The sequence below is a fragment of the Prorops nasuta genome, unplaced genomic scaffold (genome assembly GCF_024137725.1).
Source record: "Prorops nasuta isolate Cenicafe-Biocafe unplaced genomic scaffold, Cenicafe_Pnas_1.2 PNAS00006, whole genome shotgun sequence".
In the NCBI taxonomy this organism is placed as follows: domain Eukaryota; kingdom Metazoa; phylum Arthropoda; class Insecta; order Hymenoptera; family Bethylidae; genus Prorops; species Prorops nasuta.
Genome location: NW_027116803.1, coordinates 6,928,348 through 6,946,157, shown reverse-complemented (window position 1 = coordinate 6,946,157; position 17,810 = coordinate 6,928,348). Strand labels below are relative to the sequence as shown.

The 17,810-nt window shown below is 39.3% G+C and overlaps 1 protein-coding gene across 3 annotated transcripts in view; it reads right to left on the bottom strand.

Moving 5' to 3' along the window:
* Positions 1-17,410, bottom strand: part of LOC136774734 (transducin beta-like protein 2) — a 47,463-nt gene extending 30,053 nt beyond the window's left edge. Inside the window, exon 1 of one of the 3 annotated variants that reach the window (XM_066729177.1) lies at positions 16,131-17,410. Coding sequence is in view for 2 of the 3 variants with exons in the window: in XM_066729176.1 (XP_066585273.1) it covers positions 10,640-10,793 (154 nt within the window). In the remaining variant the exon portion in view is untranslated. Of the gene's footprint in view, positions 1-10,639; positions 12,018-16,130 lie in introns of those variants that run through there. The other 2 variants (XM_066729176.1, XM_066729178.1) reach the window with 2 other exon arrangements.
* Positions 17,411-17,810: the final 400 nt, after the last annotated feature.

Genomic DNA, 17,810 nt, shown 5'->3' with positions numbered 1-17,810 from the left:
AGAAACTCAACTTGCAATAGCACGAATAATATCGAAATAAATATTGAAAAAATAATTATCCAAATCACAGTCAATGAAAATAAACTCTTTTTCCCTGTTATATTTTGCTTAGCCTCTTTTGTATATCGAAAGCCAAAAATAAGTGACCGATTTAATGATTTAATTATATATTTCGTCTTGGTAAATACACGATGCTTATATAGCATTTGTCTATATCTACTGGTTCAATAGTTCACTAAGCGCACGTTACGAGGAGTAGGAATTGCTCGACGTGAAGAGTTTTTATCGTTCAATTAAAATTAATTAAAAATCCTTGCAAGTGTACAATGTATGTACTTATGTATATAAACACAAACACACTCAGAGTCTTCTTTCACAGAAAAAACTAAGAAATTCGTATTTGTTTGACAAAATAGAAAAATTTCTATTTCCAAACACGAATCGAAGCAACGTGCAATTAATAGCCAATAAAATTCATTGTTGATGGCTCATGGAGAGGGTTTCGTATTCTTTGTACCACGTGGGGCTACTATGAATATTGATGGTCTTATCGTCTACTGTGCCGGAGGGTAAATATGCAATGTCAAAACGTTCTAGAAATAAAATTTATAAATGGATACCAATGAATATCCACTGTTACACGTTGCTATTAAATCAGTCACGATTGAACTTCCTGCAGCGTTACGGCTAATATTAATTAACAACTTCAAACTCTTTTATTCTTTTCATCTGCTAACCTCAGCTCGATGCTAACACGTACCGGGCTCGTAATTAATATCACAGCCAACATTCGAATGTTAATGTCTATGGAAAATTTGATTCTTTGCTTAAAATATACACTGTGAAAATTTCCAGGCGATTCTGTAATCAACGAGTCGTTAATTCTTCAAAATTTAATTAATACTTGTTTAAAAGTCAATTAAATTTTCTGTCAAAACGTGGCAATATACACGTGTCGGTAGTAAATATTTTATTAAAAAGTACTCACCTTTTTTACAGAACATGAGCGCATGACGCATAGTTCAATACAAAAAACAATAAAAATTTATTCTTTTTAAAAACCTATATAGGAAACTTTTGCCCGAGACAAGAATCTTTAATTTTAACTATATAATTGTGCGATAGATAGGTCAACAAATTTCTTATCTATTTAAAATTGAAATTTTAACCATTTTTAAGATTTATATTTTCTTTCGCGTCTTATTGTATAATAGTTTACTACGCATTAAAGCGGATATAGCAGCGAAACAGGATAACAACGCCGAGAGCAAGAGTCTTATCAAAGAAAATATTTCGATGCGATTAAAAAGAGAAAAAAACACTTGTTTATAAAATATACCTGGAATGGAGCGATGAATTTCACTGAAAATCCGTTAAAAAGTTTTTCCACGTGGATCAAGCGCTGTTTGGTTAATAATCGTTGAACGAGATTTACGCGTATGAAATATAGGTGTAACATGCTATATAAATAAACTATTTGCAGCGTGTAATCGCGAGACTCGTGCAAACTCGAATTTATCGGGTCCCTTCGGTATAAGCGAAATATATTATCATTTTTATCTGCTCGACTTTAAATGGACACGAGTGTGTGTCCACGCATTTTGAAATTTGCCAATACGAAGAGAGGAGGCCTCTCGGTAACGTCACGCACACGACGTATTCGTATATTTTAACTACAGATCCAATCTAATCTCGACGTCAGTTGTTAATCGCATCCGACAACCGACCAAACTCTTTCGCAACGTTCTCTTATCAACGCTCGACTCAAAAAGCTTCTCATTTACAGAGATGCGTAAGTCTTATCTGCCTTGGAAGACCAATTTTCTTTAAAATTCTAGTATCTATATATATATATATGTGTGTGTGTGTGTGTGTACAGGGCATACCATACAACAGTAAGCAGAGTATAGACGTAAGAACTCAATTATCTCTGCAACACAATTGAAAAGATATTATTTTTCTTTGTCGGAAGATAGCTGCCAGATTTTGCTTTTTTATAGATAAATAAATATGAATTATGTGTGTATGTATGTGATACGCGAGTGTGTTTGATTTAAATTAATTGTAAATGAGTATTTTGTATATAGAATTTTTTTGAAGCATTATGTCATATCGTGGGACTTTTCTTCTCCCACTAAAACGGTCTATCTGTATATTGGTAAGTGATTATAGGTTATGGTGGGGGTATAAAAATCCCACGATATACAAAACTGTTCTTTGAAAATGTTATAATCGAATTACAAAAGGTTTTAAGATCAAAATTGATATATTTTATAGTTTCGATGATAAGCGAGCTTCGTGTGCGTGCTCAAGTGTCTCTTCATTAGTACATTCGTTGTAATTAATATTATTATCTCTATATCTTGTACACAGTTTTCTCTAGTAGTTCTAACGAGCGATAAAAAGCAATGCTAATCTGTAGTTTCATTAAAAAAATTGATTGAAATATAAATGTTTTTATATGATGAAATTAATTTTAATTAAGGATAAAACTAAAACAACCTACTTCTCGTTTTATCAATGAAATTAGTTATGGAAAATTATCCTAGCATAATCAGCCTTAAGTAATATTACGAATAAAATTTATATACGAGTGCGTAACTCGCGCTTCTCGTTCTTTAGCCAATTGAGGTGGTAGATTGCGGAACTGCCTCTGTGCTCGTTCTAATAGTTATATATATATATATATATATATGAATACACACAGTAGAGGTGCAAAGATAGAAACGGTTGATCAGTTTCAAAGTTGGAAAATTCCACAGAAAAAAAGCATAAAATTGCAAAGAATTAAATTCCCCTATAAAATCGATTGGATAATATTATGAATATTATACAATTGTAAATATTACACAGTAAGCCAAGCTCAGACGCAGTTCTGCAATCCCATACTCGATTCGCAGCGTTGTTGGTGAGATCGAAGAATGAACAAGCACGCAAAGTGGCATTTATTTGCTTGGGAAAATTTATTTGCGTTGTAAAAAGTGCAGCATGCGAGAATCTCGCATAAACATTGTTTTAACTACTATAACTACCTTTTACGCAGTTGTTCGTGCGCACTATTGCACAGGACACGCTAATTTCTATCCATGCAGTTATAAGTTTTTCCTCAAATATCAAGCAACGCTTCACTTGCCATGATTGCATTTCATTAGATTTCTTTATTTTCTCTCGAAAGGCTCATTTTTAGCTTCTGCCGTTTCCCAATCCTCGCATGTGCGTGCGCAACATTCTCAAAAGTATTTATTTAAACCGTTCAATGGTAAATACGATATACGAACACACATATAATAAGAAATTATTAAACAACTATAGCATATATATTATAATTTCCTCAGAAATTGTTACTCGACAAGAATGAGACGAGCGTGCGAGAAAAACATTATGTCAATAGCATCGAATTGTTTTTTCATGCAATATTTAATAGTTCGTTAAATCTTTGTCGTCACGAACGACTTGAACATACACAGACAGGTCAAAATAAGAGAACGAACGAAGCAAAAGTTTACCCGTAATTTATTTATATAAAACCTTCGTCCTGTCGTCCTCAAAGCTAACAATAAACGGGCTGGTCGATCAATCTTCGGAAACTCGACTGAAAACAATCGAAAAACGTAAACAAGTAAAAGCGAAAAAAGCATTGGAGAGAGGATTATCTCGGAAAGCCGATAGCCTCGCAATTGGAAGCCCTCGAGGAGTGAACACGGAATTCCAAGTAAACGACGGAAGGACTCCCGATCGAATTTGAATAACTTTCGAGAATAACAATGCTTCCAACTCGTGCAAAATCTCTTGTTCCCGAATCGAAACCGGATTTTATGTAGCAGTCTCAAGGTTTACCCGTGTGGCCGTTTATTTATTACTCACTTATTTTGGGTGCGCAATTTTCCTGGCTTATGCGAGAAAAGGATAAATTTATATCATCAATACTGCGTGTTTATCTTTATTCAACTTTTTCAGTCGATCAAAGTTTTATTTGCAGGTTTTACGTCGAAATCTCAACGTAGCAATTGCGCGTCGTGGATAAAAGTGTGTGCGAGTGGAGGAAAATAGTTGTTGCGTTGGTGCAGCAGCGCAATGCAGAAAAAACCCTTTATTAGTCGCATAATTGAACGAGCTCCCGTCGACTCACGTGCTGAATAAAGATAATCCGCGGATTGTGCTCGGCTGAGATATATATACTTGGCCGTGCGTCGATAAAAGCGAAATAAAATTGCGGAGATTCGATGGTTTGTTTTCAGGGAGAAAGTATGCGCTACTATATACGCGTCGATCGATCTAGTCTGGGCAGATGACCGGATCGGAAGGAATTTTTGCATTTATCGCGCTCCTCCTCTCGACTTTCGAGCAACCTCCATCGTTTAACACGGGAAACGTATACGAGTGGATGCACGAAAATATAATCTTATTTTTATATGATTATTTCGCACTTTTCAATTCCCTATTCTTCTTGACAACTTTGGATAATGTTTATGTGTGTTTTGAACTGTTAGAAAAAAATTTATATTTTTGTTTATTGCAAATTAACGTGGAATGCGTCTGGCGCGTTTACGTCACTTCCGGAAGTTCTACTTTTAGTTGAATAGTTATCTTGAAAAAAGCAGAAGAAACGCTTTTTTCTCGTTACTAACATTCATGCACTATATTTGGATTAATAAGAAGGAAAACTATTTTTAAAGTTGTAAAATTATACAATTTTAAAGACGTAAGAAAATTTCTGGCAAAAATTTGGTTTTATTTTGTAAAAAAAATTATTTCTTTGTTATGACTTTTCTATAAAATTCAAGTTAGTTCGCGAGGTAATATTATTATGTATATACAGGGTCAGTGAGATAAAATGACTCAGACCATGGACATAAAAAATGTTGTTTAACTTCGTAACTAGAAGTGATAGCAATTTTTAATATGAGACCTTTTCGAAGTGTCTTTTGATTTGCATTCAGAAAGGTCTTATAGCAAAAATTGATATCACTTCTAGCTGCGAAGTTAAACAGCATTTTATGTCCATGCTCTGAGTCATTTTATCTGACGTACGACCCTGTATAGTAGAAATTTTAGCGAGATCCATCCAATAGAGTTTCTGTGAGCTATTCCTTCTATATATACCATTATCGGGAAATGCAGTTTCGAGAAATACGTGATTAAAGTTTTATGTGGTGCCCTAATTGAACGCAATTTAATTTCATGGGCTGTAACTTCAAAGAGACACTTTTTATTTGATTAAAAAAATTCTATATCACTATTCTGCCATTTTATGCACTATTATTTATGATAATTAAAATATTAACCTTTTCCAATTTATAAATACACTTTACTCCTCGACAGTATTATTAACATTGATTCTGGAAACATCGCAAGACCAGCCATTAATAGTAATTTAAAGAAAACCTTATTCTAGGAAAATTTCATTCATTACGAATATTGTATGATAACCAAATATTTTCTTATCATTATTTCTCGTTAAGAGAGCTAAGATACGTCAAGCATCGTACACGAGAGACCACTCTCTATTGTCTGTTTCTCAAAGGTTCGAGCTTTGTTTATCATTTAGCTGCGAGAACTCATGTGACTTGTATTCAGTAAACATGAGAGTAATTCACGCTCAGCCTCTCTTCGATACAGCTCGTATCTCCTTGCGAATCGTAAATACTATTATTGAAGAATCAAAGCTGCGATAAAAACAATAACAAACATTAAACTCTCCAGATTATAAACATCGCTCGTTAATTACGACGACACAATAATCGAGAAGCAAACATGTTCGAGAGCATCGATTAGAGTACAATTTGCACGTTACATTTTTAAATGGATGGTAATACACAATTTTTAGTATAAAAATTATCGACGATCGTTCAGTAATTTTAGTAATAATATCGCGAGTCTAGCCGAGATATGTAATTCTTTTAATAAAACACGGTAATTCCTTCGTTATCTTTATCGAGCCCTCTTCCAAATATACATATCAAGAAACACGGCAGCTCGACGACAAGTACATAAAAACATAATAAACAAAAAGTTGTCGAGACACTATCTCTCATAAGGCAAGTTTTTACGCCGCAGCGTGAAAACAGTTGTCGCGGATGGAATTATCTTGATGAATTATTGATTTTGCGCGTCAATTATATTTTATACAGATATATATAGCTTTCAGATTTTGGTAACAATAGCACGCTGTTGTTACAGAAATATTTGTCTCATCGAACGAGAGAGAAGAAGTGGAAATTCAGCGCGAAAATCCATTGTTTTGGAATGCAGTCCAATCGGTCGAGGCGAGCGATTTTCCAAAGAAACGGGAGCAAAACAAAAACTTCTCTCGGTAATAAAAAGAAGCTACTCTCCGCGTGGAGGGATCGTGGTCGATGCTCTCTTCCCGCGCGGTGCCTGCTCACTACCCCCTCCGCAATTTCTTTTTATCTCTCATTGTTAACTTATTTATATACCATCGCGTCGCCGATACACGGCGTCGTCTCTCGAGAAAACACGCTTGAATTTAGACTCAGCCCCTTATATATATATATATATAACGCAACATGTTTTCTTCGAAGGAAACCAAAACAGAAGTAACAATTCCCTGGAAAATGAGTGAAACTCCTATAGAGGATCGGTGAAAACCGTTCCACATTTTCTTTCTTGCTCGCTGACAGTTATTATATCGTTAACGAATGAGAGAAAATTAAACGAGTGTTTCGCGAGAGAAAGCTTTCTTTGCCAGTTAACACCCTCGCTTTGGCTCCTTTCACTTTCGACTTATAAATACGGTTTATGCATTTCGCATCGGTAAAATTAGTTTACCACAGCTCGGCGGTGCGAAGCTTGTAAATTTGCATGAGAAAGAGGCGTTTTATGGCCGTTGGATTCGTTAGAACCGATCGCAGCCAAGGAGAGAAATGAGAAGAGAGATTTTGTGTGTAAATGTGGACTAAAGGTTGCGAAGGCAGGTCGGTATACTCGGCCCTGAGCGTTTCTTCTCGGCAGGCGCAAGTACACGTGTCCATACGGTAAGCGAGCGTGTTTATAAATATCCTGCCGCGTCGGTTTATTTATAATTTCCGAGAGGAGGGTGCGCGCTCCTTGCGCGTTCGCGTGTCAGTCGATGGCCGATGCACCGTGCACAAACTTATGAGTTTGGGGGGGGGGGGGGAGAAGCTCGGGGAAGCTCGGGGAGGCACGGAAAGAGACGGAAAACGGGGGCGCAGGTAGAGGAAAACAAAGACGAGAGAAATAATTGTCTTGGGGTTATAATATTCTACGTATATACAACAGCGTGTTGTGGGAGATAACAGCGAGCGAGATGAGACATCGGAGAGATGCGTCATCCTCTCGGGGTTATTTTCAATACATTTAACCCCCTTTCAATGACCGCTCTCGCTTTTCGTATTTTGCGTACAATTTTAACCGTTTATGGTCGGTACGATACAGGTTTATGGGATTTGTGGCTTCGCTCGATGCAGTTTGCGATTGTTCCAATCGCTATTAGAGCGCGAAACAACGGACAATGGAAAATGGTGGGAAGGGAATATTGGGCGTAAGAGTATCGCTGCTTCATGAGAATAACTTGTACAAATTCGACTATAATGGTGTTCTTATGTGGAATAGTTTATTGCTTATTCTTTTTGCTGTGCGCAGTCCTTGAACGAAGCGGTTCAAAGTTTGCAAATAGCCGATGTCTACGACCGGTTTCAGCTTGGCTCGAGCCCGGTTTACAAGTACAATTTTGTCATCGATCTTATAATGACCGTGTCAAGTTTGTCGAACTTAACGTTACGTGTTAACGAACGCAGAACGTTTTGTAGCATAAATGGGATTGTATAAAGTCAAAAGACTGATGTGAATTGGGTAGAGATTTTGTTGCTCTACTCTCTAAGCTCACGATACATACTGCCGAGTTGTGTTTATCATATTCCCTATGCGAATACTAATACGATGATATTAAGATGAGAATGTACAAACGATGGCCGTGCCAATACTATTGTATAGGGGACAAAATTCTAAGTAAAAAAGTTCTAAAAACTTTGTTGCTAGCACTCTTGCTTAAAAAGTTATTTGCAATTAAAGATTCTCGATTAAAGTAGCCTTTCTTAAAGAGAAACATTGTTTTGGTCGCGTTAAAAGGCCAAAAATGCTAAGATTCTGTGAATTAGAATAATAAGAAAAATACAAAGGCAAGCATCCACTTGAACCTATTGAAGTGGTTCAAGGCCGATCGCAGCTTCGAGTGCAAGCACCATAAAAACGATCAAAACCTAAACATTTCCGAGAAAAGCTATAAGCTAAGATTGAAACTTTTGCAACTTTCGTTTAACAAATTAATAATCATTATTTTTTAATTGTTCGTATTATTACGATGAAAATGAGTCCAAACTCAACATAATTACGTCAATTCTAGAGTTGATTAAAAGTTTTAATTCATCAATAGTGTCGCTAAAAATAGTCGTAATTATGTCACGTTTGGACTCATTTTCATCGTAAAAATACGCGCAATTCAAAAATATAAACAATTAATTTATTAAACGAAAGTTGCAAAAGTTTCAATCTTAGCTTATAGAGCTTTTCTCGGAAATGTTTATGTTTTGAGCGTTTTTATGGTGCTTGCACTCGAAGCTGCCGATCGGCCTTCAACCACTTCAATAGGTTCAAGTAGATGTTTGGCTTTGTATTTTTCTCATTATTCTAATTCACAGCATACTTGGCTTTATAATGCAACCAAAACAATGTTCCTCTTTAAGAAAGGCCACTTTAATCGAGAATCTTTACTTGCAAATAACTTTTTAACCAAGAGTGCTAGCAAAAAAGTTGTTAGAACTTTTTTACTTAGATTTTTGTCCTCTATCCGATGATATTGACACGACCATCGTTCGTGGAACACCCTGTATAATTGTTGCATATGCATAGCATCAGCACTATCTACCGGTAAATTTGCTCATTTTTCCCGGAGTTTTGTCGTGCAAACACACAATTACACATTCTCGCTACACTGTATCAGTATTTGCATGCACGGAGCGAATACGAACGCGCGCATAAATAATTTTAGGCAACGCATAAACAATCGCTTAAAGCGTTTATATGCTTCTTCGTATGTATATAGTTGCGTGTCATCTTTTTTTACCATTCTAACCTACATTGCACCGGCCGTTATTCAAATGACAAAAGTGCAACCGACACATTTCCATTATCTTCGGCATTCGTCCAACATCTGCCGCACACTTGTTTATCTAATTACGGTGCTATTCTCACGCGAGAGCAGAATTTTCGAAAGCAAAAAAAAAAAAAAACAATGAAAGAATAGGTGGGGATAGAGCGAGTATTTCGTTGAAAAATGAAATTTTGATTAACCGGGAGTACCGGTCGCTCGAATAATTTATCTCGAGATAAAAGTTAATTCCAATTCCTGTTTTTAATAACAAACTCGAAACCGTGATCTGCAAATACAGATGCAGGCTCACCCACAGGAAATCGCTTATCAATCGTAATTAGCGAGGAGTGGCTGCAGCAACGGAAGAAAAAGGGGCGAGGGGGGGGGGGGGTGGGGATGGATGCTTCATCGAACTTAAATTTTGACGGAGCGGAAGTTTGTTCTCTCTCGCATCGAAATGATTAATAACAACGTATATACACAATTGGAGCCCGTGTAATTCGTGATTTCCGTGTATGGCCTGGCTTCGATCATTTCCAGCGATGCGTGAGAATTCACGCGTAGGTCTGATTGGCCCACGAGCTTCCCAAGCTTCGGCCAAAAAAGGATAGAGCGCCATCCTGCATTCCCTTCTCCTACTACTACCACGAGTACCACGCCGGCTGCACTGTACCGTGAAGCCCCACAAAAGTCAACTCAAGTTCAAGTTGAGGCATTTGAAAAGCCAACAGCTGAAACGAATTGCATCAGAAAATTTCCCTTCCCGCAAATCAGTCTAGCAGAGATTAACAAACAAAGAAGAAATTAATAAATATAGTATAATGCAATATAGCGAGCGTTTGTTTTTCTCCTCAATAACCGTTTGATAATTTTGTAATAGGCCAATCGATATCTCTCGAGTATAAAGAAACCGCGTCAAAGCATAACTCGTAGCGAAATGTTTTCTCAAATATTCTACCCCGAGGTTGAACGTATCGTGCAGTGTGGAGGAGCGAATAGCAGCATTTAGGACGCGCATCTCTAGCGGTGTCATTTAATTGGTCCATGCAATTCTACATTTCCCGCCAGAGAACTGGCAACGTGTTGCAGAGGGATCGAAGCCAATACACTCGTAGAGGTTAAAATGGAGGGAAACGTTTTTCCCCTACCGTTGCATCTCGACCTCAAAAAACTCACAAGAATACGAAAAATTCTCTTCTCAAAACAACCCAAACGACTTGTTCAATTATTTACACTCGGTTATCAATTAACAAACCGAGTGTCATTCTCAGGTTCCCCTGTAGAGAGTTTAAATAAAAACGAGGTTATTTTCAAGTATCGAAGGTCGACTGAAAACTGTTGGAAGGGTGAAAAAACCCGACGAGGAACACCGGCACGACTCGATATTACAGTTGAAGCGTGCGCGAGCTACCTAAAAACGTGCTCGTACACACGCACCATGCACTTAAACTCGACATACGGAAGAGCAGTGTCTCCCTCGAGAGAAACGATGACAGAAAAGTTCCTTACTTTTGTCAGCGGTTGCATTTTCACGGGAGCGTGATATTTTCCTCGCGACATATCCAACGGCCAGAATAACCGCTCCAAGGAGCAAAGTGGCGACGACGAGCACGAGGGTAGAGGAGTCCAGCAGCAGCATGCTTCCCATCTCCGTGCCCTCCATCTTCAAATCTTCCGCTGCCGCTCGATAGAAAAAGTGTCACTTTTCGAGAGGAGCATCGGCCGGCACTCGCGAGAACAACGCGCACTTGGGCCAGTCCCGAGAGACACGCGAATAAATCCTCTCGTGCACGCACCGTCAACCACGCAACGTGGGAGAGTGCGCACGATCGCGCGTTCTTCCAAAAAACACACACACGCGCGCGCAACGATCGCCGATGCGTCAACTCCGAAGCCACCACGAAGTACGTGTCTTCCTTTAGATGGCCCGCTCGATGCTGCTGTTGGTGCCCTTGAACCTTTGCACGGCACACCTAACCTCTTTGACTCGGACCAATCCCGTGGCTGCTTTCACGAGTGTTCGTGGAAAATATCCCTCGTTCTCCGCTCGTTCCTTCGGCAGGAAAAATCGTGCTTCTCCAAAAGACGAGAGAATCGAACGAAAAAACCAACGTTTTATCTCCGCACTCGACTAACCTAGTCCCATAAAATGCTGATTTCGGAACACCTCACGTGCGCGCGCGCAAAGTTTCGAGCGTTCTATTTTTGAATTTCGCTTCAGCAGCAGTTATCGGCCAGTCACGATTAATCGCGGTTTTAAATCGTAGCGTTCTCTCAATTTACTTTCTGCTTTCTTTCACTCCGGTCCCGATACCACAGGTAACAAACTCGAGGAGTCACCGGTGGGTCGCAAAAACCTATCGAATCTCGATGTTAAAAAAAGTGCACCGTCCACTTCAATCGCAGCTCTATTTACGTAACAAAACATAACATCAGCAACGTTCGTTCCAATAAAAAATTCACCGCGAAGAACCGAATCGCATCTCATTCTCGGTAACGAAGGGGAAAAAAATTGCAACTCCCTCACAGAGTTTTCCCCTTTTGCGAACCACCGAGGTTCTTGGCTCTGATCGTGAGAACAGAACGTCGCTCGAGCGCGGCTATTCGAACACTCGTTCGTAAGCCGAGCGAAGGCGCGAGTATTAAAGCGAGACTTACGTAAGGTGCGCGCGAGTCTAATAGAGAATATAGCGAAATATACAGTATATATGTGTCGGTCGCGAACTCTGGCGAGCGAGCGACGAGTTATGGTGTATTCTCACGCGCGAACCGATACGCGCACGACGACACTGCGTTGCTGCTCGATCGTTGCGCGACGCGTTTCCACACTTCTCCATGGGGAGAAACGTGGCTTTGCCGATTGACACACGAGCCATCGGGTGCCGGTATATACACGTACCGCCCCATCGCTCTCCACGCGGCTTTTTTGCCACTGCACACCGTCCCCCCCCCCCCCCCCCACGTACAAGGCGTGACTGAATTTTTTTCCATCTCCTCCCCCACCTTTTCTCTTTTCCCCGTATCAACGTCAGTCGCGCTGTACGCGCGATAACGACGAACTTATCTCCGAGCGTCGATCGAAACGATCGACGACGAGTTTTCACGGAGATTCCCGAGAGGATCCTTGAAAAGTACCGAGAGTTCATTGACGAGGAAGCCGAGACATTGTACCGCGTTCGTTAACGTCTATTTTCGAACGTCGTGCTATATATGCGAGCGTCCAAGTGGAACGGACGAAAAATAGGTATATTCTTGTCGAACGATCCTCGAGGGATCACACGCAGACACACGCTGCTTCGATTCGTATAATTATGTAAGGAACTCCACTTGGAAAATTATTGTGACGCGCTGATGTATCTTCCGTTTTTGTGTTTGTATCTGCGTACGAGGTTTATCGCTTTGAATGTGTTAATGCGATAGAAAAAAACTTGTATCTGTAGGAACTGCAGCACGTAACGATATGATTTCAATGAAACACATTACGTATGTAACGATCGGGGATAACGCGTTTCGCCATCAAAGTCAGGTTTCGTTAATAGCGTTTTTCTCCCGGCTAATCGCGCGCGATTGTATTGGTGCGTATTTATAGAGCTGAAATACAAAGATGAGTGGGCAAGGATGGAGCGTGCATAGCAGAGTGACCGTTAGCTTTCCACGAATCGGTATTCCCGTTCCGAGAACTTCCGTTGCGGACTTTTACTCGTGCTCTTGGCGCACGAAAACAAATGAGAAAAAACTTGTCGCTCTTTTTCCTCGTATTATCACGCAAGTTCGACGAACGTTCGATTTAACTCTGCTCGATTTTGGTTCTACATCTTCTGGTTCGGTTTGGATAATAAAGTTTTCGAGATCGCGCGTTCGAGTAGAAAAAATCTCGATGGTAGCCGAGTGGAAAAAGTGACCGATTCGACCATCCAACCTGACCCATGTGTACGTACACAACGTGCGGTGAGATATACGTCGAATTCGACCCGTTACCCGCTCCGTTACTTTTCCTCATTTCAATCTTCTCTTCGTCCTCGATTCGACTCTTACTCGCGGACCCGGTGCCTCGTATCTCGTGACTCGTCGCCGCGGTCTGGTCGCTATATACCAACACTATAACCGTAAACAATAAACACGCGCGAATAATGTCAACGTTCACCCATTTTCCATCTCGTTCTTCGTATAGTAAATTTTTCTTAGGCTTGCGTGAAATTACTAGAAAGTAACAATTTAACATTTTTTTTTTTTCGATTAGACAAAATGAATTTGAAACGAAGCAAGATTGTACGTCAACAAAGCGATACTCGAGTTTTCTCGAGAAGCTTTCTTTTGCTAAAAGCTCTTATTTTGCTGCAAGTCTGCCTCCGGTACCAACGCGGTAACCATAAACAATAAACATACGGTAATAATGTCAACGCTCACCCATTTTCCATCTCGTTCTTCGTAGTAAATTTTGTTAGGCTTGTACGAAATTACTAGAAAGTAACAATTTAAATGTTTTTTTATCGATTGGACGAAATGAATTTGAAACGTAACAGGATTGTACGTCAACAAAGCGATACTCGAGTTTTTTCGAGAAGCTTTCTTTTGCTAAAAGCTCTTATTTTACTGCAAGTCTGCCTCCGGGAAAAAGTACTTATCTCGCATACTTCTGAACCTTGCCGTTTCTGGCCGTAGGTTCTTCAGATGCGTGACACTCGTCCTCAAGGGCGCTTACGGCGCGACGCCCGGCTGTCAAGTACGGGTTCATCGAACTCGACGCTGGGCATCTTCCAGCTTTACCAAGTTTGCCCCCAAAGCATCGGATATCAATAGGAGATTTCGCAGTCTTGACTAGCGAGCTATAATTATACCAGTCGATTAACCACAAAGCTATGTAATTAAGTGGAAGAAAAATTGCTAAAATCCAGGGAAAAATGTTGTTTGCTTTCTTTTCCTTTTTCCAATTTCTCTTCCTGATCTCATTTCCTTTTCGAGCTGATAAGCCGCTAATATTACGCGATATGTGCTTATTTTGTTAACGATCGCAAGGTAAACATGAAAAATCAATGAAAGCTGCATGTCTTCAGCCGTACTTCCGTTAGCTGCGTGTACTTTCGGTTATCAGCAAAAATGTGCTTCGCGAGGAATGGATATATCGAAAGAGGTCGTGCTACGTAATCATTACGTTTGTGCCGAGCCAAGCTGATTTGCTCAACTTTGAGAAAAAAAGGTGAAAGTAGTACACAAGCGTATTTAAATAGTTTACTAGTTTTATCAAGGGTACATGTATAAGTAATATAATGCTTTTCTTCAATTGTTTTAATTCAAAATATGCACGCGGCTGGTTGATTGGCTCGACGCTGCTCGCTTGTCACGACAATCACGTTCTCGGTTAACCTTCGTGCTATATTTAAAAAACTTCCGTGTCAATTTTTCTATTTCTGCGATTGTAACCCACCCGCATCGTAGTACGCATCATCGTCATCATCATCGTCATCGTCGTCGCGAAATTCAAATATGAACAGATGCTACGAGGACAAACTATTTAACAAAGAAACAATAGACACGACGAGGATTATGACTTTGTGCAGATTATTATCGTTCGGCTCTTGAAACGGAATGATAACATTGAGCGCTATTAGCCTCCATCAGCGTGTCTTATAATAGTTAAGCGTTCTAATCATTTTCTAATCGCTGTTAAATTAAAAACGTCCGGCTATCGGAATTCAAACTGTAATTAATATTGTCTTATAACTCCGGCATAGCTCTCAATCATCAAAATTTATTTTATCAAAAAAAAAAAAGAAGAAAATGGAGTAAAGAATATCTTGGCCGAGGAAATTTAATTTATTAAAAAACCAAACTTTACAGGAAGCCGAAAGTCGTTAATTTATGATTTTTGTGGACACATGAATGCTTCTTAAGGTATTCAAGTGTTCGCGTGGTTTTTGAATTATTAATCGAGTATTGTGTTGTGTCGAATGTATATGTGTAAATATAAGAATCATGTTTTTTTTTAACGATCAATTTATCTGAGAAACGAAAATATGAGGCCTGCTTCTGTGTTTTTTGTTAGATTATATGAGAGACGGGTGAAGGGGGGATGGAAGAGGGGGAGGGGGGGGGGGGGGTGTGCAAAAGGAACGCGCGCATTTTGTACACAAAGAGAGGAGCGCCTAAATGCACACATGTGCTATATCCCACTCGAGTAGGTACCTGAACTTTGAAATTGGCAGCGCGCCACAAGAGTAGTGCGCAATTTCATGGCGGAATTGCCGGGTGTCTACGTGGATTACCGGGAAGAATAATTTTGGAATGCTACGCGCCACACACAGATCCGTAATGGTAACAAACTTGCTACGCGAATTATCGTACGTAGAAAGAGTTTTTCCAATGTATTGCAGAATAATTTCATTTTCCATCCGAGTTACAAGACATTGGTAACGATGTACGAGTCTTTTGTTTTTGTTATAAATTTCTATTGGGTAAATACTATAAAAAAAAAGCATTTGTTTATAATTATTTCAATTACAAAACTGTTATCTAAATAATAGATTTGGAAGATACGCTTTGTTCGTTTCTGGAGAATCATAGTGAATATAGAGGAGAGAAAACATCATTGATTTAGCATAATTTTATTGAAAAGGCCAATCTACAAATGCATATTGAATATGTTATTGTATATCGGTATCCTTGAGGAGGTTAAGCGCGCGATATTTTGTTTATGCATCGTGAATGAAAGACGTCGAATGGCTCAAAACAAGCTTTGACGCGCCATCAAAATAAACAGTCTTGTGAAAGAGAATTACGAGCGGAGCTTGGGTGAAAATATAAACAAATATTGAAAATTTATATTATTCAAGCGCGTTAAGCGAAAATTGGTTATTGTTTAATAAAAACGAGCGAACAAAGAATACATAATAGCGTTTCAAAGTAAAATTAACAGTACAGTGGAAACACGTTGTCAAAGGCGAATTTCTTATAAATTTGATTCTTTCCGGGCAAATCCTCAACATCTAAAATAGCCACCTACCTGTGTTCAAAAAATATTCACGATTCGGTGCGCTTCCTCAGTGTCGGACGACAGTCATTCTTCGGGGAATCACAAGTGTTTTTCACTAGTAGCTTCCGATTCGCGGTAAATGTGAATTGGCGACTGCACTTCCGGTTCCGGTGGCACTGCTCGACTGCGATTCCGATCGTTGAATCGTCTTTTCATCGGAGAGTTTGGATACACACACTTGAGTAAACACAGCTTAAAGGAGGATTCCAAGTGATTTCATCAGAAATTGGGAGGCAAAGACGAAAGAATTTTGTAGGTTAACGAGTTTCGCCGATGGATGTCCGTTCTCCAAAATGGCCAAATGGAAACATCGACGCCTCTGAGTTCGATGAGGCGCGAGATGAAAATTAGAAAAGAGCGCGTTAGGTGTGTGAGTGTAATATCGTAACCAGACCGTGGCACTGGCATGTTGTGTACTGAGTCACGAGAAACGTGTTCCAGCCGGTTTATGAGATACCTACTCGCGCGCGGCGCGAATCCCTGACGCGTGCGCGTGTGTCGGTGAATGCACTTGCCAAACTTGACCACGCTATTCGTTCTTTTTTCATCCCTCTCTTCTTGACAAACGCACAAACAGCTACAAACTTTTCTTTCTTCTTTTCGTTTCTTACTCACTATTTACACACGCTTCGCGATAACGGACCGATAATGTCGCTGGGAAGAGGGCAGTTTAGAGAACGTAATTCTCGTGCTGGATCGTGCGAACCCACTGTTTTCTTGTGGTTGCAGCGAATCGTAAATTCTCTATTAATAATAAATTGTACTTTCTTATTTCTCTTCTTTGTCTCTTTTAATTAAAAATATACGTTACATTCCTCGCGAGCTTGCTTTGTTCACGAGTGTTCGAAGGAACCTGAAATGAACCCACCCGTACGTCCTTCCAAACTGGAAGGTTCCGCCTGTGGATCATTATCAGCTACTCCTAGCTGGAAATGATAATTATATTCTGCTCTCGTAATTTACACAGTCAACGATACGAACGAGGCTCGCAATTGATTCTGACAGTCCTCCAATCTTTTCATAACAAGTTTTCCGGTATAATTTTCTTTAGGGATTTTCCTTGTGTAATTTCACGCGAAGGCGATCTTGAGGAGTTTTAGCGAATAGAGGAAGAGTTTCGTATCTTTCTTGATCAACTTTATTGGCATGCGTAGATAGCCAGAGACACGGGATACGTATTGGATATATGATGAGTCAGATAAGCAATAAGGAGGCACACTCAGAGCGATGACAAAGCTGCTTATTTAGTACAGGTTATAAGATAAGCTAAAACGATCGTTAAATTATATTTGCTGACTAATAAAGAGTGGTTCAAAATTTCTGCAGCCTCTCGATATTCCTTCTCTGAAATTTTCATATTATATTTCGTGCTTCTCAAAACAATGTATTAAATATCGACTTTTTCGGATTACTGTCTGCGGCGTATCAGTCTTATATCTTCAATTATATAAATGACATGGAAAATTGTAAGGAAAGCAGAACTAACTGCAACCGGTCAACTCTTGTTATATTTGCGTTAATTTGTTTAATGCATATAAGTACGTTACGAAATATTTCGTAACTTCTCGAACGGCTATCACGTGGATGATGTATAAAATTTCTTTGTTTACATCATTCTACGGCAGTGATATTGTTAAAAAAAATCTATAA